The 16,814-nt window shown below is 32.3% G+C and overlaps 1 protein-coding gene across 10 annotated transcripts in view; it reads left to right on the top strand.

The window, feature by feature from the left end:
• Positions 1-4,238: 4,238 nt before the first annotated feature.
• The window catches only part of LOC123701086 (phosphatidylinositol-binding clathrin assembly protein LAP), a 39,826-nt gene continuing 27,250 nt past the window's right edge, over positions 4,239-16,814 (top strand). For 6 of the 10 annotated variants that reach the window (XM_045648518.1, XM_045648516.1, XM_045648517.1 and 3 more), the window contains exons 1-3: positions 4,239-4,514; positions 9,610-9,752; positions 15,530-15,605. In XM_045648518.1, coding sequence (XP_045504474.1) covers positions 4,379-4,514; positions 9,610-9,752; positions 15,530-15,605 — 355 coding nt within the window. In that variant the 5' untranslated portion in view covers positions 4,239-4,378. The remainder of the gene's footprint in view (positions 4,515-9,609; positions 9,753-15,529; positions 15,606-16,814) is intronic. The other 4 variants (XM_045648521.1, XM_045648522.1, XM_045648520.1 and 1 more) reach the window with 2 other exon arrangements.

The raw sequence follows: 16,814 nt of genomic DNA, 5'->3' as shown, positions 1-16,814 counted from the left end.
TGGTTTTCACACATCGAAAATATTACCAACACATACGTAAACTTTTTTCTATACTATGAAGTTTACTGTATGTATCTGTATATTGTGCTTGATGCGACAGCACGACGACCGATGAAAATTTGTGATTAATTTGAACGTGTGCCGTAATACCAAAAACGATGAATGAAAACTCAATGCTTTTCCAATTTTTTTTGCATATTGTGTAACTTAACAATGTAAACCATGTTTCGAATTACATTACATTAAGAATATTGCCGTTTTTATTACAGAATGGATGAGTAGAAAACATATCATTTATACTTAAAAAATGTGAGAAATACAAATCGTTTACAATTCGTTGTATTTAAGTATTTTGCAATAAAAATAATATGGGAACCTAGATAAATACTGTCTTATTCCGAATAACAGCACAATAAAGTGGAAATATGCTCAAACTGAAAATTATTTTGGAATTACGTTTGTATGGAAAAATTGTCGTCCGCCGGCCTCTTAACAGTCAAAGTTTATTTTTACTAACATTTAACAACATGTAAATGATGAAGAAATAATAATTATCAACGAACTAACCTTTTCTATAATACTTAACACAGCACATTTTTTAAATTATCTTGCTCAACTCTGCTAAAAAATTTGAGGGTTTTGTTGAAACTTTAATGTGTCAAAACTATGATATTATATCTAAACTACGATACAACTTGCATGCGGAAATGCTCATTACAATCAGTAAATTTAAAGAATAACTAACAACATACTATTCAATTTTATTGAGCTGATGAATATCTTTTGCCTGGAAGAGATCACCGCCGCCAAGCCGCCGCCTAATAAAATATACTGTGTTTTCTTATAAAATCGTAACATAATTTCTTTTATCTACTAAATTTTAATAAATTTATAACTAAGTTCTTTTTATCTAAAAATGAGCTTGAGCTTATATTAGGCAAAAGTATACATTAACTTTTTATAATTTCAGGACCGCACCTTAAATGGGGCCTCGGAAAATATGCCTAAGGGTTATTAATAGAGAAATGATACACAACAAAGTTATGTTGGTTCCATTTTATTTATAAAATATAATGAAAATGGACAAATATAAAACATATTATGTAAAATGATTAAAAATAAATAAATGAAGCAACTACGATTCAAAGAAAACATCTTTTTCAGTGTGAAAATGCTCTAAGTAATCCTGGATGATGAGTATAATCATGTACTCTCATCCCAGTACGGTCGGTACCTCGATAGCCATAACGATAAATATTATAATCAGATAACAGCAAAGTCAGAATAAAAATCATAACTTGTACAGTTGTGAGTGCAAAATTTATGTTTCATTTGGCAATAACATTTTTTTCGGTACTAAAACGTAGTAGTTTGATATATGGTTGGCCGCCCCTTCTCTCCTTCCTGAAAAATATCCTCCAAAATTACCCGAGATACTTCCAATGATTGAACCATACGTTGGACATTAACTTCAGTCAAAAATTGACGAAGCGGATGATAACTAATTTCCACTTATCCTCGCTGCCACTATCTTCATCATCAAATCATCAATTTTCAAGTGGTGTTGTAAAATTGTCAGCAGAAATAGTCTTCCAAAGGCGATATAATTTTATGAACATTGAATCTGTAAATAAAAAAATCAAAAGTTAATTGTAAATCTATAAAAAAAGCTACTTACAAATAAAGTTTTATCAACAAACTACTGTTCCCAACGCACCTCAAAATCTTGTAAAAGTCAAAAAGAATTCATCATTTTATTATTTCATTCTAAAAGTGTAATAAAATACTTTATAAAACTAATAAAAAACATGAATTGCTATCATTATAAAAAATAAATACCTATAAAAGTAACAACTTACCTTTTGTAGGTACCTATGCTGAAAATTCACAAAACACGAAGATTGAATTTGATATTTTTGGTTTTATGACATTCAAATGCTTTATAAATATAAATTTATAAATAATAAATTTATAAAGAATAGAAACATTCGATCACGAAATTATGCGGGTTCGAGTCCCGCCTCGTGATCGAATTTTTTCTATTCTTTATAAATTTATAAAACACGAAGATTTTAAAAATGTAACCAATGAACACAATCAATGTTAGATTAATTGTAATGGTGTCTAGTTTGACTTAAAATAATAAACATCTACCTACCCTCACTTTTAAAAATGTAGTATATTCACACGAAATATAAGCGCACCTTATAGGGAATGGAAGATATGGGTTAAAGAGATAAATAAATAACATGATTATATTTAAATTATTAATTTTCAACAGTATGTTCAGTAGTGATAACATGTAAATTGATTTGATTTTTACGAAATCTCATAGATGGCGCTGTTTCAAATTTGTCTTTATACTACTAAATTCATTAAACTGTTTCTCTGCCCAAATTACGTAAATGACATTGTTTTTATTTTGTAAAGCTAGATAATAGCATGGCTTACTCGAAACCAACATTTAAATATGAGTCTTTAGATTGTACGCTGTCGTAGTACACGGAATATGTAAGAAAAATAAAGGTTCACAGCTCCTCCCCCGAAGGTGATATCATGATAATATGTTTAAACTATCCTCACCCGACCTCTAAGGAATATTCATGCAAAATTTGAAGTAAATCTATGCAGTACTTTCTGAGATTAGCTCGGTCAAACATACAGACAAACAGACAAACAGATAAACAGACAAACAGACAAACAGACAAAAATTCTAAAAACTATGTTTTTGGCTTCTATATCGATTATAGATCATGGATTATGTATTCTTTTAAAAAAATATTCAATGTACAGTTTTGACTTTCCTACGATTTTATTATATGTATAGATTTGAATGAATTAATGGAGAATTAAAGAAATTAGATTTATTCCTTACTATCCAAACACGTATTAACATGAATTCTTCTTATAAATAGTTAAATTTAACAACCTTGTAAAATAACACAGCATGCTGTGTGTAACTGGTAACACAGTACATACTGAATTGCCATACTAAATAAATAGGTATTTAACTTTTGTAAGTTGTTCACACGGTTTTTATGACATTATTATTATCAGAAACAGGTCAGTGAAGTTGGTCAATGTGGTCAAAAAGAACATAGAACATATTGTAGACAGAGAAGAACAGCTCAAGAACAGCTTAATTAGGAAAGCCATAGACAAAAAGAAGAAAAGCTTTGTATTATTTATGTCTCTGAACTTTGAAGACGTGTAGGAACCAAGAAGCTTATATCTAAAGTAGCCTACTCACGATTCAATTTCAGTAACAATCTGTTGACACAATCTGCAGTGAGCTGACAGATTGTGTCGTGAATAGTATAGTTGAGGGCACGTTGGGGGCGTAACCCAACATGTTGCGTATTGGATCGGCGCGGAAGCAACCCGACAAATTGTCTCAGCAGATTGTGTGCGTGTTGGAACGTGAGTATTGTGATTGCTCCAATCTCGGCTCAATCGCGCTGCGCAGTAATCGCAAAATGGCGGTTTTGAGATAAACGCGGGAAAGACATTTTTACATATTTGAGGAAGATGTTTATATTTTATAGCCGTTTATACTTTATAGCCCTTGAAATCTATCAATAAAATTGGAAAAAATACAAGCTTTACAAAGATAATTATCTTATATTTCATAAATTAGTATATCCATATTATTGCGTTGAGGTTTAGCATCAGGCCAGGCATCAACGTGACGTGCACACGTTGTGGCAAGCCATCGCGGAATGAAATTGTGTCATCAGATTGAGGGTTGGATGAATCGTGAGTAGAGAACGCTCAATCGCGACTGCAACAAATTGTTTCAGCAGATTGTTGGTTGTGTTGAACCGTGAGTAGGGCCTTTAATACACTGGAGATTGCACTAGGAACGTTGACTTGTCACGGGAAGATATGACCATGACCTTGAGTGCAATCTCCAGTGTATTAGATATGTGATTAGATATAAGCTTCTTGGTAGGAACACGTGCCATATTAATACATTAATATACTCTTTGGGAAAACGGTAGGAACTTTCCTCTGTCATAAATTTTAACACTATAAAAAAAAATATGCTTCGGGCATTATAAGCGAAATTATATTGCTTTCTAGTGATATAGAATTGGACTTCTTCTAGTTTTTGAACACTGAACATATTATATGTTATATGTATAGATTAAAAATATATTTTTATTATGTTGTTAAAATGAACAATGGCAACATTTATTGAAACTAGTCATCAGTCAAAATTGAAATGAAATGGTCAGCCATTTTGGATTTAGTGTAGTGCCAGTTGGGGGGGCGGTGACATATTTTCTTGTCGTCGTCCTGTAATTTCATAATTTTAATATAAAAATATAACTAGTGTTTCTCAGTGTAGAATAAGTAGTTTACGTCAGGACTGAGCATGATGATGGCGGGACAGACAATAAACGATAGGCTCCTTGCCGCTCGCCATAGTATTGCGGGGCAGGGATTAGCCAAATCTGTATGTAAAGCCACAACCGAAGAAATGATTGCACCGAAAAAGAAACATTTAGATTGTAAGTATTGTGTACCTAAAAATCTTATCGGAAACGTATACAGAGGAATATCAGAATTTTGTTCATGACACTAGCGAGTGCCGACGTTTCGTTGTTGGTCGATAAGTTTTAGATTAGACCGTACTTTGCTACGACCGATCATAGAACGTTATTGTTGAATTATATAAAAATGAAACAGTCTATCTACTATAGGAATTTATATAACACAACACAACGATCCATCGCTAAGAAAAAACATTTCCTATGTTATGTCATGTTAAGTATTTAGATTTAAAGCATATCGTAATAAATCTATTAAAATACATGTTCACACATATTATTATTGTTAAGATCCTTAATTTGTGATAGATCTAATCACACTCTAAAAATTAATTACACAAGGGAAGGTAGATGAAAATATTTTATAGATTAATATTATATCCCATTAATATTATATATCTAACTAGCTTCCGCCCACGACTTTGTACGTGCATCCCCGTTTTTCCCCGTTCCCGCATGAATTTCGGGATATCCTTTCTTAGGGGACGCCTACGTTATGACATCTACCTGCATGCCAAATTTCAGCCCGATACGTCCAGTGGTTTTGGCTGTGCGTTGATAGATCACTATATCAGTCACCTTTGAGATTTATAGATAGGCATTTGAGTGAAAATAATTAAGGTTTATTCTTGGCATGCTATAAAAATTAAATAAAATTATTAATATTAAATATAATATACTGAGACAGCATATTACACTGATTTGCCACTATATTAAGGTAAGAATATGGAAATGTATACAATAATGCAGTGGTTTTTGGGTGATGTACTTTTCAAGAAAAGCTTGGAAAATTAACGAAGGATACATTCTGTCGTATCAATATGATTGCCTAATGGGCAAAGGAATATTTTTTTCATAAATACACAGTTGAGTAGATATGTAATGCATTTCATTACGTATCTTTTTTTTTTAACTAAGTACATATTGTAAATATTAATCCTTCAGAATCACAGTCACAATAGAAAATCTATTGTGTCGTGGTCTCATTGGGCCGCTCGGTGGTCAAGGGGTTAACAGATATAAATTTCAACGCTTTGGACATCTGTAAAATGTCCATGCATGAATCCATTAAAAATATTGAATCCTTTTACATAAATAGCTATGGAAAATAATGAATGTACAATATGCAGGTTTTGAAAAAAATATCTAACTGTAGAACACCTGTTTCTAATAGGAGTAATATAAAGATCATGTATATGGGCTTTCAATAATTATTTATATTGAGTTCTATAAATTATTGCATGTATGTCCTATTAATATGCTGTTGTGCAATAGAGCTTTATGATTAGGTATTGGTTATGTTGTATTTTTCATTGAAGTGAGTCAAATATAAAAATAAATACTTTAAATATAATGTTTACTAAAAGTTAATGATTTCTTTAGTTTTATTATGAATTTCTTAATTATTTTCTATTCTATACTAATTATATTATGCTGAAGAGTATTTGTATGCAAATATAAAGTGAAACTAGTGTAGACCGCTAGTAACAATATAACAATATATTATGTAAATATTATGAGTTATGATTATATTATTTCTGCGTTAAGTATGTTGTAAATGCCTCCACTGATTTGAATAAAATTTGGCTAACATAAGTCTTGATTAATATAGACCCTAGTTAATTCCAACCAAAACCAGGCTCAGTCTGATATTAATAGTATCATACCAATAAACAAATTTAGTGTATCAGGGACAATTACAGTTAAAATTACATTTTAAAAGCCATGTGTTACATTGTATCTGTTTGTTAGTGATTGTAGTGAAATATGATAAACGGACAGACAGTCTCACTTCCTGTGTTATCTTTGTTGGTGATATTATAATCACTTTGAGTGGAATTAAAAAATTAACAACAGAACGGTCAAATGTTCAGATTGATATGAATTTAAATGTGTAATGCTATTTTAAAATATAAATAATTATTACAGTAAACGCGGGTGTATCTTATTATTGATTTGCACTGCTTGTATAGAGATATTAACCTTATAAAGAGATATTTACTGTATTATGGCCTATTTCTTCACTTTTATTGCATGTATATTATCTAAACCGCAAGATAGTCTTGTTACTTGTTTTAAACTCCATTTGGAACTTTTTACCAAATTTTATAGCTATCATTCATTCATTTAAAAAATCGGTCAAGTAGGTGTCGGACTTGGGGGTTGCGCGTTATAAATAACTAGTTATACTCGGCGGAGGATAAAAGTGAAGTCCCATATCCCCGTATCAGCCTTCTGTGTCCTACCAGACCGAGACATTTTTTTTTCTTCGTCTCCACCGGGAATCGAACCCAGGACCCCTCGATTATACGCTCACGCTTGAACCAGTGTACCAAGGAGGCGGTCCACTGCGGCGGAGGATAGCATAGATATATTTTATTAGGTTACATTAGAAATATGATAAAATTAGTTTATCATCTGTGGGAGGAAATTGTACTCCCCCATTGCGTAGGTAGATGCACTTATTCAAGTACCGATTGAAGATTGACCTTTGCAAGGGGTTGCCCCCTGTTGCATGAGTGATTCATTATTGTGATAAAATTATATCAATCAGATTATTTTTAATGAAATTCTTCTAATGAACGCGTGTTTAATAAAGATGAATTATTTTGAATGCTTATTCGTACAATGCCAATAATAGGCGACTCAAAAATTAGTTTTAAGCGTCCCTTAGAAATATACAATAATGATATTATGAAATAGTGCCAAAGCCGAAAGGAAATTAAGTGCAATACAGAAATAGCAAAAGGATAGAAAAGGCCATGGATTTTTTTTGAATCTGGTGATGGAGAGATGCAATAAACGTCGAGTGTGCGTGACTAGGAATGTTCAATTCCCTGTTAAAAAATAAAGCGTTATTCTGAAACTCCCGGTGGGTAAAACGTATCACGTAATAACGCAATCACGTAAAACTATCGGTCCTGCGCCTTATTTTCCCCGCCTTGTCGAATTTTCTTCTGAAGTATTTTCCTGTTAGTTAACAGAATTAAGATATAGAAAGTAAAATGATTTCATATACTACACTGTTTGTTCACAACTTGTGTAATTGACAACAAGCAGTACTTGTCTTTGTTAAGGCCGAAAAGCAAAGAGGACATTATTATCTCAGAAAGAGGTTACTAACCGGCGAACAACGCCCACTAAAAGATTCGTATTCTAGTATCGAAATGGAGTCATATTCGGGGCAATATCGTTCCAATGATAATTGTGTACGTATTACGTACTGGGTCAAGAGCGTTCAGCTATTAATGATTTAGTTACCACTCCGACCTCTTGTCCGACCTTCGCTGGGTTTCAATTAACTGTCGCTGTTTTTGAATTTGATTTGCGATATTGGTGAAATTTGCTTATTGAGCGCAAATTGGACAAGGATACATGAGGTGCTAGATGGTGCAAATGTTACATTCCTGGATCTCGTATTGAAATAATTTCCTGAGTTTTCTAATAAAACAATCGATCAATGTTCCTTGAAGATAGTTCCTAGCATTTCTAGTCGTAATACAACAGCATTATTTAAATAAATAAATAAAATGTTTATTAAGTAAATAAGCCCTCTTGAAACATAACACCGTGCCCATTTCGGACTTTTATATGTATGGGATTGATAAAATAGATAACGTAGATTAACTAATGTAGTATTTATAACCTTCGGGCTTCGTCAAACATTGATGAAACATAAAACTTGTTTTCAATATTCGCAAAACAAGTATTTAATTTTAATACCTAGTCTGAATTATAAGCGCATCGGGAATGTCAATAATATGATTACAAAAAGCCGATGTGCAGGTATTAACATTGCTGGTTCTGTTTTTGTAATTACTAATTTTATTAATAATTATAAATATATTGTGTTTACGGTGTTGAGCTGAAGAAACTTTTGTTGGTCGTCCTTGATGGTAATTACGGCTTTTACATTGGCTGTATTATGTCCCCATATCATGTTATTTGGCTTTATATGAATTATGTAAAAGTGTTACTAAAACAAGCCGAGTGGAAGCATGAATAAATTTTCTTATACCCGTTTCAGTATATATAGTTTATTAGGTAAATATACATCCTGTCACCTAGTTCATGTTTCTTGTTGATAATTTTTGTTTCCATGGGTGAATGAATTTTATAATTGTCTTTATAGTTTTGGAGATCATCTCTGACAAACAGACGTAAACAAATATCTTCTATTTACGGTATTAATTTAAAAGATTATACATTGTAATCGTGCAGTCAGAGATCGCTTCAAGGTCAATGTAACTGACCTAATAAGATTTTTGCTTTACAATTTAAGACGAAGCAGCATATGAAATTATGTCATAGATTATTTGATATGAAACAAAAACAAACTACCTAAGCGTTTTTATATAAAACTAGTGATAATTAGCGCTTTAAAATTCGCTTATTAACTGCGTGATGAGGTTAGAATTAATTAACATAATTAGTTATCAAACAGATGCTATTGTGTTGTGTATTATTTTAAGTTTTTCTGTTTTAGTTAGTTATTACACTTGATTTATATAATAGGTAGTTAAATTTAACATAATATGACCCCGTTTATTTTCGATCTATTATACAATTTCAATGATTTACTAGGCCTCTTTTGATCATAAGTTATTAGTTATTACACACAATGTTGTTAGTGGATAGATAATATTACATTGTAATTATCTTATAGATAAATGAAATATGAGAAATTATATCTTGTTGAATATGTATACAGTATACCTACTTCTAGTCAATTCTAACTAGGCATGTCTGTCCTGTGTCATTATTTCGATTATCAAACCACCATATACCTACCTAATAAGGTTAGATTATAGCCCAATCAAGCAATCTATTTTATCATAATAAATCATCATATTTTACTGCAGTAACACAAACCTATGAGGGTATCTCTATAGTTATTTACGTTATGGTACAATCGGTATTGACTAACACAAAACTTCTAATCCTACTACACAAATCTATGAGGATATAGAGATCCTCAAAAATTGTTTTGTTCTTAATATAATATTAAGGTTATCGTAAACTCCTCTGCCAGTACTAACGCAAAACTTCTTTCCAGACCTAGTCCACTGCACAAACGAGCCGAACGTCTCCATACCACAGCTGGCCAACCTCCTGGTGGAGAGGACACAAAACACAAACTGGGTTGTGGTGTATAAAGCGCTGATTACAGTACACCATCTGCTCGCGTATGGGAACGAGGTAAGAGATCCTTTAAATTTTAAGACTTATTTTAACGTTATTTTAACTGGATGTTTGAGAGGAAGCGTGGTCACAGAAAACATTGTATTGTGAACTACCGCCTATTTCTCTGCAGTTATCATTTCAGCAAATAATATAATGTTTGTATCGCCATCAAGATAATAACATACGTCTACCTCACGGAGAGCCGTGACCACGTTCGCTGTAAACTGTAGTTGGAATTTCGAATTGTGAAGGATGTATGCCGCTTGTCCCGGCTTTACCGGGTAGACTTTACAAGCTTTTCTAATTTTTAACAGTTACTATTCCAATCCAATCGTTCAGCTATCCTTGACTTATTACTTGACTTTATCTAAATAGATATACAGTTATAAGTCTAAATAGACTTGATGCACAAGTAGTGTATACGAATCGATAAATATATTCGCGTTCACGAAGATCAAGTGGAATTAAAGGGGGATTATGAATTAGATCGACATTGTAGTTGGGATTATTATCGCGAATAGAATAAATGAATTGAATTTTTATTGGATGTCAGGTACCTTACTTACTTTGTTTATTTATATAGTATTATTTGTTTAGCGTACTTTGTTTATAGTGCCAAGCTAATAACATAAAGGTTAATAATTTGGGTACATCAACACCAGCAATTATTATGGGAGCGTATTCCAAAAAAAAAAAAACAATGTCCGTTCTCGTTATTTCTTGATTACATTAGTCGCCTTCTTGTATACTCATTAGTATTCCATAGAAATACCCATATATATACGTGTCACCTAACGAATTTTATGAAAGGATTGTCTCGTAGTATCAATATATTGGACATGATATTTTAACTAAGTCGTATGACTCATTCCGCAACTATGCTTATGGAAATTTTAAGTTTTATCAATAGACTAGACGCTATATTTCTTTGTGTATAGTGTTGGTAAAGTTTTCCTGTGTTCATATTAATTGTATTTTTGATATAATTTATTTTTTATTAATATATTTTTGATATAGGAAGACTAGGATAAAAAAAAGTTCCTGATGTTTTTATGTCTATAAAACACTTTGTTGCAAAGCAATAAATTGACATAAAAATGTAATAGGATGTTCTGCTTTTATTAATTGCTTAATTAAAAAATCAATTATGCAAATAAATTGCATAAATGCACCGATTGCAATTATCTTGTAGATTATCTAGAACTAGTCTGCATTACGCATCAAATCTATAATATGATTTAATGAAGAGTTTGTTTGTTTGAATGCATTAATCCCACTAACAAATCGTTCTAATTGAGAATTTTTTTTTGTTTTGCGTACACATTTTATGGAAGAAGGCTATCCTTTCCAGTCTCTTCTTCAGTTCGAAACGACTGAACCGAATTCGATGTTTTTGGTACAAAGACAGTTTGACACCTGAGAGAGAATGATATTATGATAGGTTTTACATTGGAAATACAATGGGAACGGGATCTATGCAGGACTTCCTAACTACTCAGGCGAAGACACGAGTAGAGAGCTGATATAAATAACGTTACGTTACGACTGCTAGACGCGAAGAATCAATGACAAATGTTGCAGAAATATTCCCTTTGAAAGCAGACGAACTTGCGTGTCACAAATAGTCACTTAATATATCCGAGTATGGTTGCAATAGCTGTATTGGATATTGGACCCGGCAAAAATAGCGCTTCTTTATTGACACAAGTGGCTTTGATCGTATTATTTGTGTATCGTACGCGTTTGTTGTTTGAGTGTGTATATGTATACGTGGATGGTAGATGAAAAGGTTTGGAAGATGTGGTTTGTGTTTTTTTTTTTTTTTTTTTTTATAGTAACCCTAGCAATAGGGCAGGCGACTCACTTGATGGTAGGTGATAGACGCCGCCCATGACGACCACAACGTTGGGGACACTGCGATCGCATTGCCGGTTTTAAGGTGGAAGTTGGTGTTTTAGGAAGGTGTAGGCTCTTTGCTTGAAGGTTCCCATGTCGTATTGGTTGGGGAACACGGAAGGTGGTAAGGTGTTCCACAAGAGTGTAGCTCGGGGCAGGAAATGACGTGCGAAACGCACGGTTGTCGAGCGCCATGCATCCAGGTGGTGTGGATGATATTTTTGCTTGTGTCTGGCAGTACGGTGGTGGAATTGTGCAGGTTGTGTGGAAGGAAAGTTTTTAAACGCTGATTGACTTGGTGGTTTAGTGGATAGTTTAAATTTTATTTTGTTTAGGACATTTTGATTTGCTGTTGTTTTGTTAACGATAATGTTATCGGTTATTTTTTGTTAGTACCTTTTTAAGAGTGATTTCATATTTCAATGGCTGGATTTAATTTGACGTGTGGTTAATAAATTTAGTAACTTAGATGATTGATTTATTGTAAAATACACTTTATATTATGTTATTCAGCGCGCATCGTAGAAGTCTCTAATCAATTGGCAATCTATAGAACCATATCGGGATGCAAGTTTTTATCAGTACGTTCATATTTTCAATAGTTTTCTCATTATTTATTTCAGTGTATTTAACATTTTATGGAACTTACAAGTGTTAAACAAACGATTTTTTCCAAAGTGTTCATCTATTACCGCTCTGCGTGTCAAGAAATAATTAGTAACATAAAGAAATATAGGAAATATTCTGTATTAATTAATTCCTTCATTAAAAAAATACACAAAATATCGTCTGCTAAAAGGGACTCGGAAGTGTTCACGTAAACTTTTCCTATTAAATTGAGAAGTAAACAAATTTCGGAGATCAAAGTGTAAGTGTTTGGTAAAAGCGTTAATTATAACAAGACAAAGGAGATAAAAAGGATGGGATTATAGTGAAGTGACCTGTTATAGGTAGGTACTATGGTTAGTCGCCTTTTGTACGTTAAGGTATAGGTTCGGTCTCAACTGGTGGAAAATATTCGATACATTTTGTGTAGAAGCTCAGTCAGTAAAAGCTCACGCTTCAATAGACGCTACATAACGTTTTAATAAAGTTTAGTGAAGTATATAAATAAATAAATAATGGAATTAATACGGAAAGACATGATAACGTCAAAATTTTCCCAGGAAAAAATTTAATCGCAATTTCTCTCAAATTAATAATATGATCTGCCGTCGGCGTAACTTTATCAAATTGCTCAACCGAAAAATTAGATTTCCATATAATATGCGTACATACTACATATCATAAAATGTTTACTTACTATGTAGGAATTCTCTCGTCAGTTTATTCAGTTGAATATTAAATTAATAACCATTTGTATTTCTTATATAATAGAAACATTGTTGAGAGCCGTTACTCAAGTGGAACTTCAAAAGTTCATGTTTTCTTCAATGAACTTTTTTGTTAAAATATTTTCCCGTTATTTATGCTCTTATTTAATTTTTAGGCTTGCGTGTATATTTCAGGTTTTTGAGGGTAAAATATGGTTTTAAAATATATAAACGTAACTGCGAAACTTCTTCTATGTTAGGGTTTTCCGAAGGGATTTGTAAGTTATGATAAGTTACGCTTTTGCAAGTAATATATACTATAGTTACTGCACAAATACACATATTAATCGAATTAATAAATTGGAACGAATCGAAAATTCAAAGCATTTTCTATAATTCCAATGAAAATAAATTGCTTATCATAACGAACAATATTGGTATGAAATTTCGTGTCCTTAATAAAATGTCGTAATACATTTCTACCCTTGAGCTAAACAAATCTCAAAAGTACGGGGTCGAGAGCAATGAATTTCGCGTTTCGATTAAAACCCCAAATGGATCTATTGAATAAAATATGTCACGTAGAAATGATAAACCAGAAGTGACCTAGTTTCGTCTTGTGTGTGTACAGTCGCGTGGAAAATTGTTTTTGTACTATAAGTTATAACTGGATACTATAAAGTTTGGTTGAGTTTTCTTTAACATGTCTTAGAGCCAGCGCGCACGAGCAACTTTGTCTCCGCAACTATTTTGTCTCTCCCATCAATTGTATGGGGAGTTGCGTCGCTACGTGCGCGCACTTTCATACTAGCCCATGGGTGGAGAGACAAAATCGTTGCTGAGACAAAATAGTTGCGGAGACAAAGTTGCTCGTGCGCGCTACCTCTTAATTTTACAGTTGAAATAAAAGGCAGTTTTATAGCGATGATACGACACTTTTTTATTTACTTAGGTATCTTATGAATCGATGATTTTTTCTTAAACATATTTATTACTATATCTCCATGACGTACATAATTCAAGGTGCTTGGAAAATTCCGGGTGTAACGTATTCCCAATTTTTGTGTTGTCTGCTTCTTATAAGAATTATAGATTAATTATGATGACGTAAATAAATTACGAATTTACTTTATTTATTCCATTTATAACGATGCAAGCCCGGTTACAGGATTTTTAAATAGTTGATCAGTCAAGAATTTTAATAAAATATTCTCCGTTTGTTTTTGGCCGATTCAACTATTTCAATTGTTAAGCTGTTATACTAAACAGTTAATTAACACATGAAGGCAGCGCGTTCTTGAAAAATAATGTAAAAAAAATAGCTTACATTATACGCATAGCGCACCTCGTCAAAAAAAGGTACAGTAGAGATTTTTTTTTCAAAGTTTGTTATAAATAAGAATTGTTTATACTGGAACTAAGATCGCAGGTATATAAAAGGACTGGAAATTAGGTCCCTGTTGCTGTTGAAACATAGCAGTTGTTTAAGAGGCGTTAGTTGTTATTACAACTAATGCCTTCAAAACAACTAACTGTCACGAACGATAAGCAAGAGGTTTACCTGTAAATCCACTCTACAGATCATAATCTCATGATGTTTTATTTTTTGTAGTGAAACTCTTTAGGCGCGTTGAGAGTAAAATTTCAAGGTCGCGTCATGGCAATACCGTCACGTCATGGCGTAAGGCGACGATTGAATATTGCCAAAGAAGTTTCACATCTGACACGTGTGCACTTTTTTTTAATAACTAGTATGGCCAATTTGGCTGGTGTTTCAGCAACAACTTGAGCAACCTAACACTATGTTCAGTGGTTAACCTTTAGTAACAACTGATGTAACCGACTATCGGTGGCCTCGATCAGTTTGTCATACGTACAGTTTCCTAATGCTTTAGCTCCGTTTGCTAAAGATCTGGTAATTTGCGATGAGAGGATGAAAAAGTTTGGAGTAATTTTTTCATTTTTGGTATGAACGGCCATGTTTTAGATGGGATAGATGTTTGTGTATGTCTAGATATAAATTTGTATGCGTATTTTAATTCGCAAATTATGTATTTGCTCAGTTACCTACGTCGATAAAAACAACAACTTTTGGCTTCTATACAGGTATTTTTATATACAAATTTTATGCTGAGTCACGTGGATAGTCTTTTAACGTTTTTTAGCGTTGTTTATTATTATTTATTTATAGGTTTTCTGTAGTTGATACTATATTTAGTTGTATAGTAACAAGACTGTATATTTTGGCCATATTATATTGAGAAAATAATAAAGGATAATAAATACCGTACGACCGTTTAGAATTGAACGGGTTTGCGTTTATCGATACAGAGAATGATAAAAGACTTTTGTAAGTAGGGTGTGTGGGTTGGATTTGCTACTAGCAAATAGCAATTATATCTTGATTTATATTGGTTTATTCATATATATTGCATAAAATAATTCATTGTTTCTTTGTTATTTAATGTTTTGTTTACATTTCAACATCTTCTGAAGAATATCATGACCTTATACTATTCAAAAAATTGATTTCAACATCCAATTTTTTAATGATTTTCTCATATATTATTTTTTTCTTTTCAGAGGTTCACGCAATATTTAGCGTCGAGTAATTCGACGTTTCAACTAAGTAATTTCTTAGATAAGAGCGGGGTGCAAGGTATGTATTTTTTTAATTAATTTGTATTAATATATTTTAATACCCATATTTACTAGCTTTGAATTTAATAATGTTGCAAATAAAATGTCCTAGACAACGCTAGATTATGAAATGAAATATGTAATTTGAAAATAATAGGGCTCGTGCAAGGTAACTCTGATTGTTATTCTCAAGCTGACTTTGTTCATTATTTGAAGTGAAAGAAGTTATTCGAAAAGAGCTTGAGCTTTTGATGATTTAAAGTTTATGACGAACATCGACACAGTTCTGTTTATTAAAATTGTTAGGTTTATTATAGTGATTTGTATTAGTTGTTTACATAAAACATTTTTAACATAATATTTAAAATATCATTCATTTAGGCACTATTTATATGTTGCGTTTTGCGGACTGTGTTTAATCGCAGAAAGGATAAACTAGATAAAAAGGAAAGACATAAACTTATAACTCCTTTTTGTTTTTCTTTAAATTGTTAAGGAACATATCAATATTGTAAGATGATACCGGACAATATATTAGTCTAGTAACTAGTTGAGTTATATTGGTATTAGCAAACCACTTACACACGTCAACTGGTCTTGATTGATTGTCTACACCTTTTATATTTATTGTGTGCGTAATAAATCACTTCATAGAGCAGAGATGTTTCGGTTTTACCGTACAATATGCGTAAAACCTCTAAAACTTCGGAAAAAATTGGCCCTTAAACAAGCCCTGCGTTCAGAGAGGATTATTATTATTAAAAACGTCGAAATTTCATATAACTATCAAGATAATAATAGGAGTCTTTTTACATTATAATGTATTAGACTTTATATTACCGATAATTTTAACCATAACAAACTAAAATTACATGTTAACAAGATACGCTATGTACGACATCTGGTATACGCGAATATGTAGGTAATGAAGTGAGAAATTGAATTTGATAAGCCGACGCGTACGCAGGTACGTAGGTATATTTTGGTCGCGCACACGTTTAACAATTGTGACGTAATATATTGCGTATTTTATTATAGCTATAGCTTCATTAAGTGCAGTTGCCAAGTTTGAGGTGCGTTACTCAATCTAGGATTGGTGTCATTGTATAGTGAGCTAACTTGAGATTGCAGGACATGGTCTTTTGGTAGGTTTATGTTCGATAAGAAAGGGAGGAACAGGATGGTCAAATGTGAATGTAAAGGTTAAAAATATTGACCGTCTTATTAA

The sequence above is a fragment of the Colias croceus genome, chromosome 20 (genome assembly GCF_905220415.1).
Source record: "Colias croceus chromosome 20, ilColCroc2.1".
NCBI classification, from domain to species: domain Eukaryota; kingdom Metazoa; phylum Arthropoda; class Insecta; order Lepidoptera; family Pieridae; genus Colias; species Colias croceus.
Note: the sequence above shows the minus strand (reverse complement) of the source record. Positions and strands in the feature narration are given on the sequence as shown.